Here is a 23,062-nt window from a genome sequence, read left to right as displayed (position 1 = left end):
CATGGACAGGCACAAACTCAGAGCAAGAGATTACACGGAAGGAACCCTAAGCAACCTGAACCCCTTCACTCAGCCTCCCTTAAATTTCAAGTTATAACACCATGATTTAAAAGACACTGGGATGCACGCTATGTTCACAGATATTTTATTCTGGGTTGGTAAAGAACATGTACCTTAAGCATTCAGAACTTCACCAAAAGAAAAAAAAAGAACAGAAAACTCAAACCTGGTACTCAGGCAGCTCAGTAAATGAGCATTCAGAACACAAAACCTGCAAATCCCCTGGCTGAAATGAATGTAATCAACCAGTTGTCCTCCTTCCTCTGCAGTAAACCTCCTCCTTCCCTACCTGAAAGAGGCAAACCGTGTAAGCGCATGAAAGATTTAGCAGTCTCGATTAGGCATGCTCTGAAGTGCAATGTGAACGCTAACAAAAGGGAAACCCCATCTCTTACCGCTTTTTGAGACTAAACCCATTCACTTCCCTGCGATGCTGTCAGCTAGCCGGAGAAAGGGCCGCTGTGAGACGCCTGTGGCTATTCCCCCCGCAGACCCCGGCGGCCGTATCCGCCGATTTGTACTTCTTTGGGATGCTTCCACCGAGCCACAAACGGCACTCCCAGCCGCCTTTCCCGCCGCCCCTGCCAGGCTGGCTCCCGACGGCGAGGTGAACCGGAGGGAGGGCACCAGGGCTGCAGCTGCAGTACCGGCCTGCGCGGAGCCTGAGGGAAAGCCGGGATGAAACACCCCGGGGGCCGCGCCGGGAAGCCCCGCATCTAAAATGGTTACGGGCGAGAGTGGGATGCGGAGACGGGGGAAGAGCGCTGCCGGCGCCGCGTAGGGGTATGAAGGGGTATGAAAGGCTGCTGCCGGCCGGGTACCGCCCCCCATCTCCCACCTCCCCGCTTTCCCTCCGGGCAGGGCAGGGCAGGGCAGGGGCGGGGAGGGGGGTCCCGGCTCGCTGCCTCAGCGGCCGATTGCTCTGGCCTGGCACAGCCCTGCCGTCCACCGCATGGCCCGTCCGCGCGGACGCTCGGCTGGCCACTGCTCGCGCCTGCTCTCCCGGGGTGCCGACGGCGCTGAGGGCGCGGCGGGGCAGCCGCCTGGTGCTGAGGCGGGCGGGCCGCGGCCGCCTCCTCCTCCCTCGCTGACGCAGGGGGCGGTGGGGCGGGGAAGGGAGGGAGGGAGGGATGGAGCCGCGCCGCGGCGCGCTCTGAGGCGAAGTGAGGCGCGGCCGGGGTGTAGCGGCGGGCGGGCGACGGCGCCTCCTCGTCCCCCCTCCCTCAGTATGGAGGCGCCCCCCGCAGCGGCGGGCGAGCCGGCGGCCTGGGCGGCGGAGGCGTTCTCGGAGCCGGAGCTGGGTTCGGAGGAGCTGGATGCGGCGGCGGGAGGCGTGCTGGACCGCGTCCTGCTGGAGTCGGTCTGCCAGCAACAGGGATGGGTCCGCGTCTATGGTACGGGGCGCCGGGGGGGCGGTCCCGCGCCCCACGCAGGGCCTGGCGGGGAGGAGGGGGGGGCTGACCGAGCCCGTTGCCGGCTGCGGCGGCAGGTTGGAAGTGAGGAGCGGCGGAAAACTTCCTGGCCCTAACTTCTTTCTGCTTTCCTTTATTCCCTGCTGCCGAAGCTCCCAGTTCCTCGAGTCTTCTTTAACACCCCCACACTCCCCCGCCCTTTTCCCGGCGACAGGAACCCCGCGTTCAGCCGTCCCCCACGGCTTGCCGTGGGCCGCACCAGCCCTGCTGAGGTGCGGGGTGCCCCGCTTTGAGGCTGCCTGAGCCCGCACCCGCGGGGGATGCCGCGGTGTCACAGGCGGGGAGCCGCGTCCCAGCCTTTTGTGTCGCCGGGAGTCAAGTACAGGATGCGAGTGCACACTTGCCGCCTGCCAGCCCCGGCTCTGATTAGTATTAATGAGGTACTAAAGACCTGGGAGGTGCTGATACGGCGGGTCCCGTCGCCCCAGACTTACTGGTGTGTGTTAAATTGGCACCTTTATTATTTATAAAACGGATGTTAAAATCTTTCGCAGTCTGGCCAGTGTACAGGACCCGATGTTGTTTCCCCTTCTTTCTCAAACTCCCTGGTATGTAACCTTTTAAAATTAGTTTGATTTATGTGACCGGGCCTCTGGTTTGTTTAGGCTCCCAACTGAAATGCAGTCAGGCTTAATCTCTCGATCAGCACCTAAATAATGGAAATTCTGTTTTATCTTTTCCTTGTCTTCCTCTTGTTTGTCTTGGTAATCTGACAATAATTACTCCCATGGTTCAGAGTGAAGATCATTGCAGACAGTGTCTTGTTTTCCCTTCTGTAACAAATTTGATGGTCCATCCTCCAAAAGGCAGTGGTTGTGGTGTTTGCACGTGCAGTTACTATGTTACTATTGTCTAATACTGTGGACAACCTGTGAAAACCCATTTTCTTTTATTGGTACTTTTTTACATCGGATCCTGTCATGCTGCTGGTTCTCCCTGTCGCCTTCCTTCCCTGCCCTGAACCCCAGAGAGATTCTTCAGATTTCCCCTGACCTGTAAAACTAGAAGCAAATGTGCTCTGTTACCCGTAGCACTGATCTGTTACTGGCTGCAGTATTCCTGAAACAGAAAGGTGGCATAAATAAGTTATCTACAAGAACTCTGCTGGATTACTTGGCTGAAGGTGGGTTAATTATTGTGAGTACCACCAGTGCTAGCCTTTGCACATATCAAATGAGGAAGATCAGGCTGCAGGTTTTCTGGAGAGCAGAGTCTGTTCAAAGACCTTTGTGTTTATTTTGGAAGCTTGAAAAGCTGGTGCACTGGGACGAGGTTGTCTACTTTCGCCTAGTGCATCAATGAGCAAAGTTGTACTTAACACAATTAATTGTAATAGAAGTTTGGGATTTTTAGTAGTTTCCGCCATGTCTAACTTGCCTGCTTCTTGCGTGGCTTGCTTACGTTACTCTCGGCCTAATGCTGCTATAAAATGCAACCTTAAAAAAAAAAAGTATCTCTGCTGTTGTCAAGGAGAGCTCCAAAGAGAGCAGATTGCCTCCAAAATGTTTATTTGTTTAGAATACTTTCCAAAGGTAAAATGAGAATGTACTTAAGAAAAGGATGTCTGGCACCAGCCTATCTGATTGTTACCCAAGGATATATCTTGTATGAGTGGAAGCAGGAATGTGCCTTCAAAATAAGCCACAGTGAAAAACATTGCTTGTTGATAAAGTCATGTGTTGCGATGTGTTTGTAGCCTGACACTAACGTGTAGATAAAGGAAAAAATTTCCTGTGACAGAGCAGCTAGCTCACAGGCTATAAAAATCAGCATAGACTTCAAGCAGGTAAAAATACATCTCATAGCCCAAGGACAGTAGCTAATTATTCCTAGTCTGTGTTTAAAAACAAATCATTATCTCTCTCCCTCATAAAGAATCTGATGTCTTCTCTCCTTCCCAATGAAATTGCAATCGGATTAGCTAGTATTTGTTTATTTTCTCCTGATTATTAGCCTTTTTTTTTTCCATGAACACATCTGGAGAAGTTTGAGGACAATTAATCAAGCTGAATCTGTGCCATGTTTGTGCACAACTAAGTATGGGTTACAAACCTATGAGTGACAAGTGTTATTTATAGGATTAAAAGTAAAGCCTTGCACAGTTGTTTGAGGAACCACAGCAGCATGGTGAAAGAAAACAGGAGCAGAAAGCTTAGCGTTATTGTCTGTATTGTCTGATAAACAATGAGTACACTAACACTAATTATTTCACCATGAATGGCTGGGGGAGGGAAGGAGTATCTAGCACAAGAGAAGTGGAGAAGCCTATTCTAGCAGGGCAAGAAACGCAGCTTTTGATGTCATGGCATCTCTTTTCCGCATGTCTTTATGAACACGGATTGCTGTGTTGGGGAGTTGTTCCAGATGAAAGATGACTGAAAAGTGTCTTGAGTAGTGGACACTTATTGTAAAGAAAAGAATTTCAGCAGCTGCTTGAAGATAACTGCTTATTACTGTGCATCTCTGTTCTGCAATGGTGTGTTGTCCGCTTTGTCTCTATCCAAGGAGGTAATTACTGGCATGAGGGAGCTGGTCTGGCTGTGGATCCTGTAAAACTATGTCTGTAAGCACAGAGAAAAGAATTTAGTAGTAAAGTACCATCATTACTGGTCTACGTGGCTTGCCAGCAGTATGACAGTGATGTGAATACAGTAGGACTTTACAATGTCTGGGATGTGATTTCAGTGTGACACTGAGGTCTCGTCTGACTTCACTATGAGATCTAAATCATAGTCTGGCTATTTTTGCATTTCCTGCGTTAGCTGCAGTAGTTCAAGTGTAGATTTTTCATTCTGGTTTGTCATCTTCTGGTTGAGTGAATTAGCAAGGATGTTATCAAACCATGGAAATACAGTTTCCTTACCAAAGGACAAAGTTTGTAGCACAAGTGGTTTCCTCTAACCTGATGTTTGAATAGTGAATGGGAACAGAAAATTTGCTTTTTGGAGCAATAGGTTTAATTGCTCATGAAACACAAATCATGTGAGTGTTGTTAGATGATATTTCCAAGAACTGGTTTTGACACACAACTAATGTTTCTGTGAAATGTGTATCAACATGTGTTCTGGATAATGGTTTCCTTTCAGACTTGTGTATGTGTAATGGGTAGGAGGGAAGAGGTGTCTTGCCTGGATTAAGGCTATAATTTTTTTATCCTCTGTACGAGAGATAACTGACTGACGTTTGAAAGCATCCACTAGTGTTTCAAGGTCTCTTTCTCTGCTCTTTGAAACAGATTTTGGGAGGAGGCGGCAGTGGAATAACTGAATTTATAGCATTCTCTGTGCTAAGTGTGAAAATGGAGCAATTATATTGCCTGATGTAGCTGACTGAACATCCATGGATTTTGCAGCAGTGAATTGCAAAGCTAGCATTGCAGCATTGGTGTTAAATGTTGCATGTGATGGGGTTAGAATCGGATTTTGCCTGACTTATAGTGTGTGTCTAAACAGGTTGTAAACTTCTGTTAAGTAGTTGTCCAATTAATTTCTAATGTGCTTGCTTTAAGCTCACTGCTGATGCTCATGCGCTATTTCAAAGCAGGAGTTGCTGAAGTATGTAGAAAATAGCAGGAGGAAGAGTCTGTTCTTGAATGTTCATCCTGCGAATAGACATTGTTGCTCTGGGGTGTTATCTGGACCAGGAAGTGTCTTTCTCTTTTAGCAGTGGTGCCAAAAGATGATAGTAGCTGTACAAACTGGCGTGTAGATCGGACATGGACATTTTCAATGCCTTGTCCTCTAATCCTGCGGCAGGTCTGGAGGCATTCCTGACTGCCAGAATAAGCCTCCTCACCCCCATCCTCTTGGCAGAGAGAAGTCTCTTCAAATACAGGCTTGAATGGCTCCATGCTTTTCATGGAAATTGATCTACAGACAGAGCTTCGCTGGCTCTGACTCTAGAAAAAGCCCTAGACCCTGTGTAACCAAACAGAAATGGCTCTTGGCTGCATTAAACCTGAGTTTCAGGCTTTTAAGTATTGGCCCTCAGAAAATAGTAGACTCATGCTCAGGACTGAAGCCATGGTAATGTATAGTGTCACATGGAGATTAAAAAATAGCTGTGGCTCAAGCACTGAAAAGCATCTCCTAATCATGTGAAATTCAGTTCAAAACCCTAAATTCTGTGAATTATCCATTCTGGCAATCCATTGTCTACCTTGCTCAGCTCTTCTATCAATGACTCCAACTCTGTTCTTGGGGTTTTCTGGTTCTTTACAGCCTGCCTTGCTATGGTTTTGTAAGTAGCTTGATACCTAGTGATTTTGGTTGGTTTATGGTGGGTTGTTTTGTTTTGTTTTTTTTTTTTGGTTGGTTGGTTGGTTGTTTTCTTATCTGGTTCTACTGCTTTCAATTGTACCTAAAAATACAAAAATTATCCATTTCCAAAGCATCTCGTCTTGTATGAGCACCAGCAGTCATTGGTAGCACCTTGTCATTCTCTTCAAATCCTCTCCTTTCAGCCATGCTCATACTGCTGGCCAGCTCTTTCCGAGGTGTCCATATGAGGATGGTGAGTGTGAGCCACGACCCTCCCTTGGGGAGCAGTGCCACTTCCCCGGAGCCCAGCCCGCCCTCCCGGCCTCCACCCGAGCCGGTGGAGATCCCACCAGGTGGCGGCATCTTCATTGCGGTGGTGCAGGAGCTGCTGAGACTGCCAGATGCTGCCCGAACCAGACTGGGGGCTATTGGATAGCGTCCTCGCCACTTAGGAACATTATCGCTCATCTCCAGAAGCTCGATTAAAAAGTAATCTGGAGGCTTTATAACAAGGGTTAGGTAGGAAGAGTGTATTTAATCTAAAAACTGAAAAAACTCTCATAACAAGTTGAAATGGTGAGACAGTCTGATAGTTGAGAGGCAGCTGTTATAGCAGTAGGGGGTTTTCTTCTCATTGACATGTATGCAGATAGTGTAGCTGGGCAGGGTTTTGTATACTGCTGCGTTTATGAGTGTGTACAGAGCTGTGATTCCTTGTAGGAGATTATTTGCTGTTATGAAGAGCTAACTTAACAGGAGATAAGCTGAAGATGCGGATGAGACACTTGGAAAGCTGAGAGGGAGCTGAAGAGCTGCACAGCCTGTCTATGCAGACAGACTTGTATTGGCAAGTAGAGGTCAGTGTTAATGAACATTTCTTTCCCTTCTGATCAATAGGCTTCTTTTTAACTTGCCTAGAAAGCTGGTGCAAAAGCAAGCTTGGAAGATAAACCTTGTTGGGCCAGGAAATGTCATTTCCTGTGTATATGGACAATGCCTCCTATAGTGATACCTGACCTTATGGCCTTCAGGTACCACTGCAGCATAAGGTACAAATGTTAAATAATGAAGGCAGAAAGCTTTTTTCATTTTGTTGAGGTGATAAATGATTTCCAGTTGGTGCCCCATTGTAAAAGAAAAAGCTTAATAAAAAATAAGGTTCTAAGTCACTGCATTTATTACAGATTAAAAATGGGCAACTGCGCTGTGGACAGATACTGCTTCCCCTGATATTCCAGGGAGTATCAAAAGATATGAGTGAAGTGCTCTTACAGGTGATCTGCTCATACCTGCTGTATGACAGCTCCTCTGATAGCTCGTCTTGAAAGCAAGGAATTCTTACAAGTGTGAATTATGGGTCCTCTGTGCTACTGCGGCTATTGAATCTCTGCTAACTTTCTTGTGTATTTGCAGTAGTGATTTGGAGTTTAGCTGAGAGCTGCATATAGCCTGTTTTCTTCTTGGTTGCTTTACTCCCAAATTTTATTGCAGAATTATCCCTTTGACATTAAAACTGCTTGCCCTTCCTCTTTTTAAGGAACATTGATTTTAATTTATACATAAATCGTTTATGTAAATTTTTAGGAGTTTTTAGCTAGGCTTTTTCAGCTGTCCGTGTTGTTGCAAATGTTGCCTAGGTTACTAATTTATTAAGTCACTTAAATATTTGGAAGCATCAACAATACTAGAGTGTGTTCGGGAAAATGAGGATGACATTATTTTAAAACATCAGTTTCCTGACTCCTGTATTTCAGTCACATGATTTATCTCTGGCCGAGCATTTTCATGTGGTGCTGTTTCCTATTTTTAAACAATAGGAGAAAAAGGGAAGATAAGAGGAGCATAACTGTGACCCATTGACTTACCATGAGATCATGGGTTCTTTTCAACTGATATTTATAGATTTTTATAAAAAATAGTTGATATTTCAGCTTTTTCTGGCATAAATACCTTTTTAGCCTCAAGGTCATAGAGTTAAGCTCTCATCTGAATTCTTTCAAAATCCCCTGCGGTCACATAGTAATCATGGAAATACAATTAGTATCTGCAAGGAAAGGAACCAAGTGGAAAAAAAAAAAAACAAAAAACCTGCATTTTGGTTTGTTAAGTTCTCACAAAGTCCTCTGTGTGTTTTAACACACACAGACACCGCATCTCCCCGTCCCTCCCCACCCAGGTCTCAGAAAGCCTTTATAAAAGTGATCAGGAGGGAATAACATGTGTTAATTCTCTTTAATGAGGTTTCAAAAGGTCACAAAACTGTAGAAAGGCTCTTCTCCAAGAATCAGAATTATTTTTAATTATAAAGCAAGTTGGAGTAGTGTGAGTAATGAGCTCTTGGAGGTGAAGGGGGTCTTTGCACTTAAATAAATGTGAAACCAAGTCCTGGATTCAGATCCTGTATTATCTAAAGGGATTATTATATTTTTATATATATATATAATATATATATATAATAAATGTGTGTGTATACACACACACCTTTTTTTTTTTCAGCTGGGAATACCCTCTTTAAAAAAATTAGCTCTTGTATTGCAAGCACTGGCAGGCAGTTAAACACATTAATTCTGCAAACTGTGGGAAAACGACACCCATTTCAGCAGATGTGCAATGCTTCTGGTGTAGATTTGCATAAGAATGCGTATGCTTCTCTGTTAGTTGTTGGCTTGATTAAAACTTGCAGGCACCTTTTTGCTTCCTGTAGTGCTAGGTCTGCATTCTTGGACATTAGTGGCTTAATTGAAAATACTCAGCTTCTTATGTGTTAAGATAATTTTATTTACACAGGATTTCGCTGTGGATGTGCTTGGTGTCTTACAGACAGGCTGCTTTGCTTGCCTTTTAGAATCTGTAGTGTAGACCAGAGAAGAAAGGAAATAACAAAGATGAAAAATGGTAAATGTATTTAGAAGTGGATGGAGGATTACAAGGTAGAGTATCAGGAGATGGGTCAGGATTGTGTGTATTCAGTCCTTGCTTCCGAGGATGTGTGGGAGTGGAAGTCAGTACTGTGGTGAGAGGAAGAGAAGTGTTTAGGAACCTGTGACTAAAAATGATCACCCATCTTTCAGGCTTAATCCCTCCCAGTGTTAGGCCTTCATGTAGCAGTCCAAAATGTTCTGTAGAATCTCTTCACATTGGTCCCTTTCCTAATCTGCATGGTGTGAAAAAAGCAGAGAGAATTCTTTCAGATAGGCCATAGATACTGTAGCATTAATTCTGAGAGAGCTTTCTGTACTCTAGGAGCAGGGAATTTAAGTGGGATACTAGGAGGCAGGATATTAGAAAAGAGGACGAGAACTTGGAATTTGACATGTTTTCTGACAAGGAGAGAGAAACTAACTAGGAAACAACATTTTGTGTAGATTTTATCCACATGTGACAAATACATGCCCACCACAATGATCCAGACCTTAGGGAGAAGACATTCTATGTCAGGGGTGGTTTTAGGGTTGTTTTGGCATGAAGGGATGAAAGACAATTTAGCAGTATTCTAGACAAAGCTTAATGCTTGAGGAATGCAGGTCTGGAGATGTGCTGCCCCTTCTCTCCTGCTAGCCATGGTTTTGTGTAGGCCTGGTAGCCAGCAGAGCACTTTTGGGTTGGCCAGCACTTTAGAGAGCATTATCTTGCCAGATGAGAAGTTGTTTGCACTGCCTGCATGCAGCACCTCTAGCTTTGTCATTTTATCAGTTGCAAGGTATTTAGTGGTGTGGAAATGAGAAAGCAAGGGGGGAAATGTTCTTGCTAGGCAGCAGGGGTGTGCGAGGCTATGAGCACTGAGCCAACTTGCACCTCTGACAGCTTCAATCTCTCTTGTGAGAGGACCAGTGTTCCACAGCTCTAGAATGGCAGTGTTTGTGTTTAGGCTGAATAAGTTGGAAAGCCTAGATATCTGCCATATCAATTTTTTTTTATATGCTTTACAGAATAACTTAAAGTGACTATGTGGAATATAGCAGTGTAACTGCATTTTTCTCCTTAGGAAGCACATCTCCTTTTGCCAGTCAGGGTTTGGAGTAAATACAGGTGAGATTGGTACTTCTGGAGGGACTTTTCTTCCATGGTCTTTCCATCCTCTTGTATGGCAGATAGAGTTAAAAGCCTGCTTGCTTTCTTCAGTTTCTCATTACTTGAGTCACTGGATTGGCTTGAGATAAGCAGAGGTAATTCACACCCTCATTTAGCTGACTCTTTAGTGCACTGATACCGGTCTCAACAAGATAGGGTACAGATGCTGTGCTAGTCAGCACAATGTGTAGCATGGGGGTTTGAGGAAAATGTGTGGAAAGCAGCTGTGGCTGGGAGGGTGGAATCCAGTCCTTAAACGTCGTTAGGGAATGAAATGATCACTTTGCTTCTGTTTTGCATACCATTTTGACATGACAAATGGTGACTGCTTTCCTGTCCATTGGGGTAAAAGAAGGATTGTTTTCACTTACTTGCACCATTCATTGCCTTGCTGTGCGAGTGCATCCAAATCATTAACGATTTTATTTGAAAGTGCTGCTGTGAAGGTGAACAAGGCACAAGTAGGTCAGATAACTTCCCCAAGGACATACAAGAAACTTGGCAATGGAACTGGGATCTCCTGAGACATCTGCTGTGCTTCGCTTGCATACTTTGAGTTGCACTGCTTCACGTTTGGGATACCTTTAAGCCTGCTACTTTACTTGGATCCTCTTGTGACTATTAATAATCCTCTCAAATACCCTATTAGCTGTCAGATCTGTAGGTCAGTGGGGCAAGATGCTCTCAGAGGGGAGCTGTCATTAAGGTGGTTATGTCTTTACTCACTCCCACCCCCAAAAGAAAAACCCCCAAAACCAAAGGTAAAGTTTTGTTGACCTTCAAAGTGTAATAACCTTGTCTCATTACAGTGATAGTAGGCTGGACTGCTAGTATGAAGGGGTTTGAATAGCTGGCACCAGTTGACTTCAGTGAATCTGTGGACAGTGCCAGGTATTTGGCTATATCATTATTTCCAAGTAGGTAACTCTTCACTGTAGACTGGGGGAGGAAAATATAACCCAAATTGAGAGTGGAAAACCACAGAGCAGTGATTAAACCACATGAATCCCTAACATCCTTTCCATGGCATTTGAGACCCTGTGCCACTGTGTAACATGGTTTTGTTGGCTTTGCCAGCACTTGACTGATCCGTAGCAGTTTTCCATATTAGTTAGTACTTTATCTTGATGTGCAGGCATACAGTGCGTTCCAGGTGCTAGGAAAGAAGAAGAGACAAAAAGCTTCCTGAGAAGATGTTTATTTACATTATGAGGTTATACCTCAGGCTGTACAGACAAGCTGCTGCTTTTGCTGCGTTTCCTAGCTTGAGTATACTGGAACATGTACATCATGCACCAAAAGCACAGTATGCTTACACTTGCTAGGAAATCATTAGACTTCCTCTTCAAATAAATCTGAGCACTTGCTGTTTTGAGGTACGCTTTTGTAATTATTTTCCTTTTTTTTTTTCTCAGGATGATGGGTAGTTGATAGGTCTCCTGGAAAATAAGATAACAGGAAAAAGAATGGTATCGCCAAAAGAGAAATAGAGAGCTATGGCAAAAGGATATGGTGTGTAAAATAATAATAAAAAAAAATCATATTTTTAAACCTGATTGAAGAAGATTTATCTTCTAGATGGTATAGGCTTATGGGGTCTCTTTCTCTCTTGCTCCTTGGCAGCACTTGCTTGGGATGTCAGTAAGGTGTGGGGTGATTAATTACACTGTTGGATGAATTTCATGGGGTTCTTCCTTAACTCCTTCCATTAGCTAAGGCCTTGCCGACTGACGTTTTCAAGCTAAACTTGGAGGTAATGAGTTTTATGTCCCATATAGAAAGGTAGCAAAGAAGTTTTATGGTCTTGCCATAAATATTTATGTCAGTTTTCTTTCACGCACCCTAGGCTGGTGACTCCTCTGCTTAAAGAAACCCCTGCAGTTCTTCACATCAAGATCTGTAAGTCATGTCAGAGCAGTGTGAACTGAAGCCATTTCAAACTCAACTATCCTCATTTTGATTCCAGTCATTGTTAATGTCTGAATTTATAACCATTAAAATATTATAACCATTAAATCAAATTAAGGAAGAAAGGAGCTTTTTTTTTTTGTCAGCCTAGACAACTTTTATAGATGGAAGTTAAGCATTTTCTGCTCTGAGGTGGGTTTTTTTTTTGTTTCTTTTTTTTTTGTGGGGGAGGGGAGAGTGGAACTGACTTGCTAATAGGAAAGTCAGGAATGTTAAATAAACAGCCTCTGTTCACCAAAATGATGAATGTGTAGGAGAAAGGATGGATAATAAGAAGGAAACAAATATTTTTCATTCCAACCCAGTGCTGTAAAGGGGGACTTTGCATGCTGTAAAAATGAAAATATGTCTGAAGCTTTGGTGGAAAAAACATAAATTGAGAGGAATGCAGTAATAATAGTTAAATTGCTAAGTTGTGTGAAAAGGCATTAATCTTCCCTGTACTGGCACAACTTGCTTTCTGCTATTTCTTTGTCAGAATGCATTGCTTTTTCTGTGTTAAAAAAATAGGAAAGAGTCAAAATAGGAAACTGGAAATGAAGTGTGGCTTTCAATGATAAATATGTTTTGTGCAAGAGCAACATTCACCTGAAACCTTGTGTCTCAAAGTTATCTGGATCCTGATTTCACTGGGGTGTTAGGCCAGTTATCTCAAATTGTACATTTTGGCGATTTGGGTTTAATAGCTTATTGTACTTTTTACCAGATGCTTGGAAGGAGAAGGCAGGCAGTCCTGTATAATTTTTACATGTAGGAGCCAGTAAGCAACTGAATTATCCATGAGCAACTAGGAGGAGGTTATCTCCTTAGTCTTATATTCCAATTTGAACATTTTTTAATAATATGTATTATAAGACCTGTCTATATGAAGAATTAGAAGTGCAATAGCTGTTATTATCAGGAGACAGTAACTGTTTTCCTTGTAATGGTCTGACTTTCTTATTGGAATGGGTTTGAAACCAGATCAGCCTAGGACACAGCAAGCGCTTTATTGGGAGTTAACGTAGTTTCCCATATGAGTGGGTAGGTGTTCCTATAAACAGGTGCCAAGAATTAAATTGACCTACTTCTTCCCTGCTGAGAAACTACTTGTTGTGGGTTACATTAACTTTGATGTTTCACTAACATTTTAGGAGAAAAGGTGAGTGGACTGATGGATTCTAGTTTTCTGTGTGTTCAAGCTGACAACCTTGGATAGCTGGCTCTGCAGGATTAGCAGAGGTATCCACTGCTGTCCAGGTCATGAGACCTCTTGGTGACAGATGTAGCTGTAGAACATAACCACTGCATCTCTTTACAGATCAGTCTGTACCTAGATGGCTCTAAGGTAACTTTGAGATGAATCTTAAATAAAAACTGTGGTGAGACAGTGATGTTGATATCCAAAAACATATATCTTTGCTGTCAAGATTGCTGTTTTTGTTGATGGAGTTTAGAAGGGTTATCCTAAATTCAGTCTAAAAAAAACCCATGCAATTATGTTTAAAACTTTGTAAGAGACTTACAAAGAAAAGCTGTAGTATATCAGTTACTGTGTACTTGTATTTTATCCATGAAATGGCTTACTAGTTGAAATGTTCTAGCTGTACTTTTGATGTCCATTTATAATAACCAATTCTATAGCTGACATAGTATCTCTCCCAATTTTGTTTTCAGACTTTATTGATGTGGCTTCTTGGTGACCTACTTTCACCACTTTAAGGTTGCTTTTTTCATTCCCTTCCAAAAGGAAGTGCCTTCCATGAGAAATGTTGGAAGCTCACTAGCCAGTTTCTAATACTGGTAGGTGGAAACTTGGACCTGACTGAGTGGCCTTCCACTTACTCCCAGGGTAGATGACGCCACTGATTCTAAGGTACTTTCCTTACTAAACTCTTGCTAATAACTTTGAGACCCTGGAGGTGGGTGTTTGGAGAATGAGGGAAGGAAATGCCTGTATTTCCTTGGAGCTGTCATTACTCATGACTGAATTGGTTGGCCCTGTGACTTTAAGGGCATTGCGTTGGCCTCTTGTCCTTAAAAAGGGCCAGCCGTAAATCAAGTACTTAAGCACTTGCACAGCTGGAAGAAGGAACATCTCAGTTCTTACTCTTTTACTCATTCTGGGGTATTCTTCCTTTGCACTGCTCTTTCTGGTTTTTGGTTTTTTGTTTTTCTTGTGTAATTTCCACTGGAGGTGATTCAGTTCAAGGCTTAGCTGTATCTTTCTTCAATCAGTGGTGCTTTTGCTTTTTATCTGGGGCATGAGGTATGTGCTTACTTATTTGCGGGGCCACTTAAAAAACGGTTAATGTGATGCAGATGTGCAGTTTTCAGCAGATACATATTATTTAGCCAAGTTTTATGAAGGGATTAATACCTCAAGGTATTACATATCGCTGGAAAAAATAGTTCACTTCTGTAATTTCACAAAGTGGACATACCTCACCATTTGTAATCATCATCTCATAAGACTTGCTGCTTTCCCCCCTGCACCATTTCACTCGGGTGTCATTTTGGTGTAAACACTGGTTACCCGAAAGAAAAAATCCACAGTCATTTTCCTGGAACCTTGATGGCTTTTTGGTTTCCAGCAAAAAGTAGCCAGATCAATTTTTTCTTTGGTGTGTATTATAAAAGGAGCCTGCAGTTAATTGTAACTGTGGTTGTTGCTTGGAACAGCAAAGAAAACCATGAGGGAAACAGTCTGTGTGTGTGTAAATGTCAACGGGATTTCAACAAAGGTGACGCCCAGCTCCCATTATGATCTGGAAATGAACTTGTCTTCTCTCCCCTAGTGTTGGGTATGCAGTGTCCCTGACCCTCTTAGGAAAACCTTTAGCAGAAGATGAATGAACACTTTAAATTAGCAAGAAATGTTCATCAGTGATGCACTTGAGGAGAAAGTTCTTGTAGTCAGCTGTTGCAAGTAGGAATCCTCACTTGCCCTTCCTTGTTGCCTTGTATCATGTTTAAGTGGACATGGGCATGTGTGTTGGTATGAATGTGAGGTGAAGGTATGCTTGTAGGTGTGCTGAAAGAGTCTGAGAGGCTAAAAATACAGCTAGAAGTAGCTGCATTTGAGTCACTTGCCTCAAAAGGCAAACCTAGGGCACTGGACTGAGTATCACCAGGGCTCTGAGGTTAAAATAACTGCATGTCATTGGTGAGAAAATGAAGAATTCGGCAAATGGTGTGAATGCCAGCTGCAGTTTGGTGGCAAGCTGTGCTACCCAGTAGATTGCTGGATAGGCCAGCTCTTTCTCCACATTCCTTGCCAGCAGGATATTGGCTGAAAGGGTGGTGGTGCTGTTTCTGTTGGAAGCAAGCTTAGTACAAAGGCCATGTGAGTCCAGAGGCATGGCATGTAAAAGCTTTTAGTGGTTTGAAGTTTTTTAGGATCTTTTTTTCTGTGGTTGCAATACCCAGTAGGGCAGGTGGCACCCATGAGGGAAAGCTACTAAGGCTTATACTTTGTTTTTAATCCCACCTTTCATCAGCAGATAGGAAACAATGAATGCAAATCTATTCCACAACACGTGCAGATACGTTTTGTTGCGCGAAAGCTGAGCAGGATCTCTGATGAATTATTAGCATCCAATTCCAGAGCTCTGACAATCTGCAATCTCCTTAATATTCTGTTGAGCTATCGTGGGTATTATTCTTCTGCATTATTTTTCCTTTTGTATTCTTGAAACCCGTATTGCAATCTAAATGCTGCTGGTTTAGGATTGAAAGAGATACTGGCTGGCTGTATGGTTTGTTCAATTTTTCCTTTGACAACAGATGGGGGAGAGTGATTTTCCTCCTCTTCCCCCATACAAATGTAGACTAAATTAGAAGCAACTTTGAAAATTGAAGATTTATCTCCTGTTCTGTTCCTAATTGTGTCCCTCTCATATTAAGCATAACAAGGCACATGAGTTATTCATGCCAGGAAGGAAGTCTCAATAAACTTTGTTTAAGAAATCACAGTACTTCCAGGGGAAAAAACCTTTTTGCCTTGTAAGACTTTGAGCAACTCTGCTTCTGATCCTCTGGCAAGGGTGTTATTCCAGTGACAGCTGATCTTTGAAAATAACTGCAGATTAATTTAAATCTAGCATTTAAAATGTAGTTTACTTACCCAGACAGCAGTTAGATTGAAGTTAATGGTAATGTAGAACAGCAGGATCTAGAGTAGCTCTTCAGCCTAGGGGCTGACCAGTTTTACCATCCAGCTGTTTTCCAAATGATTTATTTCATTTTCCCACTTGGTTTCTTTGACTCACCCCTCAGTTTCGGTCTTGCTGCTCCTGCTTCAGTGTGGGAAGAACAGCTGCACTTAGTAGCTCCAATAAATTACTTTATTAGAATTAGAATTGTGTCTGCATTACACTAATACCAAATGTCTCAGTTCATGTTACAGCCTCTAAAAGAGATTGTCCCCTGGCTCCGTACAGTGGCGAAAGTGCCAACACAGACCCTGGGTAAATGGAGGTACACTGAACTATGTGCTGCTGCTGGGTGATAAGTTCAGGATTTGTCAGGGGACAGAAACGTCTTTTTCCCTACTTCTTGTATGTTGAGCATAATACACAGGTGGAAGGATATGCTTTCAAACAGTTTAGAAATAAGATGAACTACCTTTCTGTCAAAATGATGTAAAAATGTCCTTATGCTGTGTTTCTAGCTTGAGGATTTAACATGGAAACTTAGAGGAATGGTACAAATGTTATCTTAGGACGCAGCAAAACCAATGATAATCCTCCATCTCAGACCTCCAAGCTCTTTGGCTTTCCTTGCTGAGAGTAAAAATAAAGTGCAAACCCCTTATGCTTTTCACGTTTCTCAATGAAGAACAGGCTTGTGAGTGGGGAGTTGCCTTTTAGTTGTGGCGAAGGAGCTTGTGTTTGGTATGGTGAGGTGGAAACCAACTTATTATTGCTTCTCCTAATTCTTTGAGCTTTATAAAAACTGGAGTATGTACCAGATGAAATAGTGTTGTGTGCAATCCCAGGGAAGCCATACCTGCAGAGTCCTGGGGATGAAGCAGAGCAAGCCTTGGAAGTCAAAGTGAACTCCAGGATATACCTTGCTACTCCAAACTCAATATGAAAAGCCTGGAGGAGGAGGTGGTGCTTCACAGTGCCTGGAGAGGCCTCACCAACAGGCTCACTGGCTTGGCAGGAGGATTCAATTTGAAACACTGCCTCTGGGCTTCACTTTGAGGCTTCTCATCTTTTCATATCTGGCAGTTTAATGTGAGCTGCTGTTTGCATTTGCCTGGTCTTTGGATCAAGAGCAATGGAAGCTCACTGCAGAGCTCTGGGGAATTGCTGCTGGAGGAGCACTGTGCCCAAGTGTTACTTCTGAGGGTAGTAGGAAAAAACATTTCTCCTGCATTTTCTAGTTTCTTATGTGTTTTGTATGTAGCTGGTTGTATTTAGCGATTAATCTTTGTCTGTGATACACCTGCTATAGACTCCTAAGCACTATTTCTTCTGTTTCAGAAGTACAGCCCAAACAGCATATTAACAGCATTCTAATTTATTTTTTGAAGGAAGGGCTGAAAAGTGAGCAATTTATGTTAGATTTCTTGTCAACCCTTTTTAACATCAGTATTTAGTCTTTCACTGCAACATTTCCACCTTTATTGTAAGCAAGTGGATGTTTTGGGGGCTGGTAGGCGCAAGGTATGTCCTTCCATTCACATACATCTTTGCCGTTGCTTTTTTCCCCACACTTCCAATATCAGTTGTTTATTTTGTGTAGCTTGTAGGAGCAAATAGAGTTGGTAGAAGAAATGGGGTTTAATTTAATCTTCCCTGAAGTGTGCCTCTGTCTTGGAGAAAAGAGAAGTTGGTATTTATAAGCACGAGAATGTGTGTTGGTTTTTTTAAACTGTAATTCTGTGGGTGAAGGGCTAGAATAAAACCCAACAGCAGAAAGAAAAATACCAAGAAAGCTGAGGAAATAGGCAGCACCCTAAAAATCTGAACTCCTCCTAATCCCTCACATATTCTGTTGTGTTAATGCACTCTCAGGACTTCATGGGCAGCCCGCAAGTGGAGACCAAAATGCTTCAAGGGGGATTTGACAAATCCACCTGTCAGTGTCACCAGACAACTGATTTATCATCTTTGACAAGTAAAAAATTGCTTTGACTTGTCGGCAGGACAAGTAAAATTTAGTAATAGTGATGGGATATTTTAAAAATTGTCATGATCATGTAAATCCTGTTATCTCTGTAACCCAAGACCCGTGAGTCTTGGACTGTAAAATGACATTAACTATATTGAGAGAAAAAAAAAGTCTCGTATTAGCAGATAACTGGACATTTTCCCCCCTCAGTTCATTTTTAAATCCTGTTGCCTTTCAAAGGCTGACGCTACTGTCTCTTAGCCCTGTTTCTCTATAGCACTAGAATATTGAAGATGTCTTCTAAAGACAAAAAATAGCATGTAGCTACATCACATCATAAAATACAAAGGAAGAAAGTGTGCTTAATCTGACAAAGCATCAGTGTTTAGGATATAAGCTCATTATAAGGCTTGCATAGTGGGAGCTGATTTTTTTCAAATTAATTTCTATGTTATTACCATAATAAACATTTTAATAATATCCTCTCCTTCCCTCATATCCTCAGCAGCTGAATATTTGAGTAAGTTATCTGGTCTTTCATAGCAGCCTTTATCCCTATCATCCATGCATGATCTGTTTACAAGAATCCTTATAAGTATTTTCAGTTTAATTTACTGTTCAGGTTATGCTGCTTCAGCAGTTTCTCTCAGTGCAATTATGCTCGCATTTGGGATGCGTCCAGGAAATACTGGGGCAATATTGATACTTTTGTCCTTCTAATTATTTTAATTTGGTAGTAAATGCAAAGAAGTCACATATGACTATTTAAATCTTTGAAGTGCCTAGAATATACCTTTCTGTAGCTAGCATCCAGCATCAGAAAAAAAGGCTTGCACTGTAGTGTTTTGTTTGGTATGTTCATTCTTCGCTTACAATAAGTAAAGCCTCATGTTTTGCTGACTGCTGTAACTGAAAGGTTGGGGGGAACCTAGAGAGTAGAACATTGTTAAACTCCAGAGGTTGGTAGGAATTAGGGATCTGTGCAGATCCCAGAACTACTTCCAGCTTCTTAGAAGCCAGTGAAGTTTCAGGTTGTGGCACCAATTCAGTTTAGTCTTGCAGCTCAATGTTTTGCTTTTCTTCACTTGCAATTTGTGAGCAACTTTCTGGAAATGTCAAGAAAATATTGTACTGATCTAGGCATGATTGCAACATACATCCACTGGGATCATTCATTTGCATCCCAAACCTTAGTGGCTCAGTTTTCCACAGCAATCTTGTGTTCAGTACATTATCTGCAATTACCCTATCTCTTTGAACATTCCTGCTTACTGAGTTTTTTTCCTATCAGTAGCTTTGAATATGTTTTCTCTTGCTTTAAGTGTCTTTTGCATATCTCATGCTCTACCAAGCTAGTTGTCAGCAAGTGGAAGAGATGTGGTATTCAGGTCAGAGATCTGGAAAGCTGTGTATGTGAAGGCTAGCTGAGCATTTGAAATCAAATTAAAATCTCCCAGCAATATATTAGCTTAATCATGAATTCCAGTATGTAAAACTGTTTTTTCCAACCTGTCTTTTTCCCACCCTTAGTTTCTGCCCCCATCCTTTGTTTGGCTCTGCTGTTGCCTGCTGATTGGGCTTGGGGGGCGGGGGGACACCTTTTTTTAAATTAAGACGTATTAAGTGCAGTAGCTAAATTTACTGACCTAAGAAAACTGCAGAAGAATTTAATAATTGTCAAAGCCTCTGTAATAGAAATAAACTTGAATAAAATGTATGACATCTTTGTGGTGATTGCAGCCATTAGTACTGAGGCTAGACAGCAAAATCTAGATATGCTTTGATTTCACTTTTTTCTTTTTTGACGCTTCTACTTGGTTGCTGATAAGTGACAGTAATGCTGCTATCTTGAGGCTTTTCAGTGGCAGCTTGTTAAGAAATCATGTATTCCCAGAACTGCACTATTTTAAAAATGGGGGGTGGAGGATTGTGTGCAAATGAGGAAGTAAACAAAAAGGCTTTGGATTTCCAGCCTGATGCAGAGGCACATGTTTGTTGCTGCAGGAAGAAATTGTTTCTAAGTTCTTAGAACCTTTTGAAAAAAGCAGGAACAAAACAGCAATGCTGAAGCCTGTGACTTTGTATACACTTTTAAAAATGTTTCAACATCAACATGGATACAAGCAGTAAAGATGGAAGATACCAGCTAAAAGCACCTCTAGTGAAAATCCTGGGAAGACCAAAAGGAACAGGTTTTGCTGTGAAGATGAAATACTTCTTGGCCTTGCATTTTAAGCAACGTTATGTTTTGGGGTTTTTTAAAGTGTTTATGAAAAAGACAAAGATAAAGCAGTAGAGACATAATTACATGAAGAAGCTCTTCTGGCATGTCACGCTAACCGTTAAGCCAGGAGACGTGGCAAAAGTAGGTTTAGAAGGTTGTCTTGCTAAACCTGTGATGTCACTGGTTTTTGTTTGTATTTTACTTGTAATTTTGTCATTTAAATCAGTGAAGCCGTAAATGCATACAAATGATTGGAGTAGGAAGCAGCCGCTGCCTGCTGACCCTGTCCCACTGGATGGTGTACGTGCCTCATGGCCATTGTGTGGAGTTGAGAAATGTGCTTTAAAATGTCACTTTTTGGAATGCCAATAGCAATACTTATTTCCCCCCCCCATCTCAAATATTAAGTATATTAAGTAGTTGGTCTCAGTTTTTTTGATGTTCATTTCCTGTGAGAATGAGATGTCGTCATCGTCCCACACCTCCACCCCCCTTGGTTGTGGAGAATACCATTGGCTAAAGCTAAAACTGCTTGGATTTGAAAATTGATCACCAGGAAGGAACATTTTTTGCTTATTTTAAACTATGTGACACATACTAATTCTGTGCTTTTTCTGTCCTCAGTTTCAACTTGCAGTATCTCTGCTTCCTCCCCATTTTCTCCAAATACATCCACATATGAAAAAAACAACTCTGTTATCTTTCCTCTTGCAAACTATAAGCCTTTAGTAACAGTGATACTCTTGACTATCACCAGACTGAAGTTTGCAGGGTGATGCTTAAGTGAAAAGAGAGGAATATGCAGAGTGTAAACGTATTACTTTATTGTTGTTCTCAAAGATTTTTCTCAGGTGGGAAAATAAAATGCACAGTTAAAAATTCAGTAAGCATCTGATCACCGGTATCTGTTTTTGAATATACATAGAGAGCAGACTGACAGAAAGAAGATGCACAGTATCTGCTGCTATGCCTGAGATTGTACAGATTCTGTTCACTAAACTTGGTTGCTAGGGTTAAATTTTATCATAATTTTACTTGTCCAGTTAAACATTTTAAGTTTTGGCAGCTGCCTTAATTCATATACATGCGACTTTCTTCATGTCTTCCTTTCTGCCTTGCAGCTTTGTTAATCTGATGCTTCTTTCATATGGCATCCTTGAAATACACCAGCTTATTAGGAAAATGCCAGATTTTTAACATCGCTTGAAAGATAGCCAGTGTGCATCTACTTTCTGTAGTAGTAGTGTATGCAAGCTTCCCTGTAATATCAGCTGTGGTAGATGAACTAAGAGCACAGACCCCTGCAGTTCCCTGTTGGGGCTCAAGACTTCAGTAGTGACTTACCTGAAGCTTTGCCTGAGTAATAGCTCTGTCAACATTTGCTGAACTAGATAAATTTTGATTCCTTGGTGACAGGGTACCAGGTCTGCTTTCATGTAAACACCTTTGACTCTTTATTTGCTGGCTAAAAAAAACTCCCCTAAGTAATTTACCATAACCTGGAGCCAATTTAGGCAGATATACCACACATTTTAATCCCGTCTTCATTTGAACAGGATTTTGATTATATGACATGGAAAAGTTTTAATTGCTCGGTTTCTGCTCAGTTTGTGACAGGTGAGTCACAAAAACTGTGTCATTATTAATGTGTTAAGAAAAATATTCTTCAAATTTAACTTTGAGTACGTATTTCCTCTTTTTCTTATGCTGGTCATCTGAGAGATGGAGATATTTTCTCTCCCACTTTCTTCCTTCTCCCCAAAGTCTCACTGGTTTTAGACACTGATAGATAAACAGGATATGTCAAAAACTTATCTCAGGTTTGCTTGCAGTGACCTGCTGGACGTTGTGGTTGGTACTTTGTAGAACAGTTACCTGGAAATCTGTGTGCCCTCTTAGGACTGACCCACTACCTCCAAACATTTCTGGCTCACTGACCTTGAATAGTGTATTTGTAGAGCATTCATCATCTTTATAAAGCAACTGCAAATCTACCAGATCCTGCATTTCCCTGCAAGAGGCTTTCTGTCACTCTAATTCCCTTATCATAAACACAGCAACTTCAGTTGTCCCCAGATCCTGGCCCATCTGTCTCGGATTTACTAGAATAGCGTCATGGTTTAAATAATGTTTGCTTCCACAAATGGAGGGAACATTTACTGGTTTATCTGCAGAAGGAACTGATGAAAGTTACTATTTACAAATATTAACAGTATTTTACAATGGGCTTGTGCTAATAGTCTACCTGGCTGCACTGCTGTTTGAGACAAAGTGCAGGGAACAAATGAGTAAGTTGCCTCACAGCCTCAGAGGAGAGCCATCACTGCTCTATCTCTCAAAGGGACATGTTTATAAATATTGTGGTTGTTTTGGTTGTTTGGTTTGTTTGGGTTTGTTTTTGGTTTTGTTTTTTTTTTTCCTCTTTATTTGAGGTGTCTGACTTTTGAGTTTTATTTTTGTGATCAAATGTTTATCTCAACTCCTGTTCCCCACTTTTCTCAAGTGTTACTTTTTTCCCATGTGGGGAATAAGAAATGATAAGGTGATCTAGCCTGGGGATGCATATTTATTTGAATGCTGTACCATTTGATTAGGCATCCTTGATGAACCAGACCTGCTTTTTTAACCTAGCTAGCATGGAGCTGAACTTTGCAGCTTGGGAAAGATTAGAGATTTGGTATTGTACTGATTTTACAGGTAGTGAAATTTTATTTGCCAGCTTTACAAGCTGATTTTACAAATACCGGGGAGGGGGCAAAACATCCTACCGTGTAACTAGCATGAATAAGCATGAAGCCTTTTCCATAGCTTTCCAGTATCTTTTCTGCTGGCAGCTTTTCTTGTTACTGTGTTTTTTGCAGTACTTCTGTATCTGTTTTATTGCTGGCATATAGTAATTTTGAGGA

The 23,062-nt window shown here is 42.0% G+C and overlaps 1 protein-coding gene across 3 annotated transcripts in view; it reads left to right on the top strand.

Moving 5' to 3' along the window:
* Positions 1-1,145: 1,145 nt before the first annotated feature.
* Positions 1,146-23,062, top strand: part of RASAL2 (RAS protein activator like 2) — a 180,789-nt gene continuing 158,872 nt past the window's right edge. For 2 of the 3 annotated variants that reach the window (XM_057427029.1, XM_057427028.1), the window contains exon 1: positions 1,231-1,454. In XM_057427029.1, coding sequence (XP_057283012.1) covers positions 1,289-1,454 — 166 coding nt within the window. In that variant the 5' untranslated portion in view covers positions 1,231-1,288. Of the gene's footprint in view, positions 1,163-1,230; positions 1,455-23,062 lie in introns of those variants that run through there. The other variant, XM_057427027.1, reaches the window with a different exon arrangement.

Source organism: Pezoporus wallicus, unplaced genomic scaffold (assembly GCF_028554395.1).
Source record: "Pezoporus wallicus isolate ANWC-B61680 ecotype Strahan unplaced genomic scaffold, APGP_CSIRO_Pwel_v1 scaffold_7107, whole genome shotgun sequence".
NCBI classification, from domain to species: domain Eukaryota; kingdom Metazoa; phylum Chordata; class Aves; order Psittaciformes; family Psittacidae; genus Pezoporus; species Pezoporus wallicus.
The sequence above is the reverse complement of the archived record's forward strand: the minus strand, read 5'-3'. Positions and strand labels throughout refer to the sequence as shown.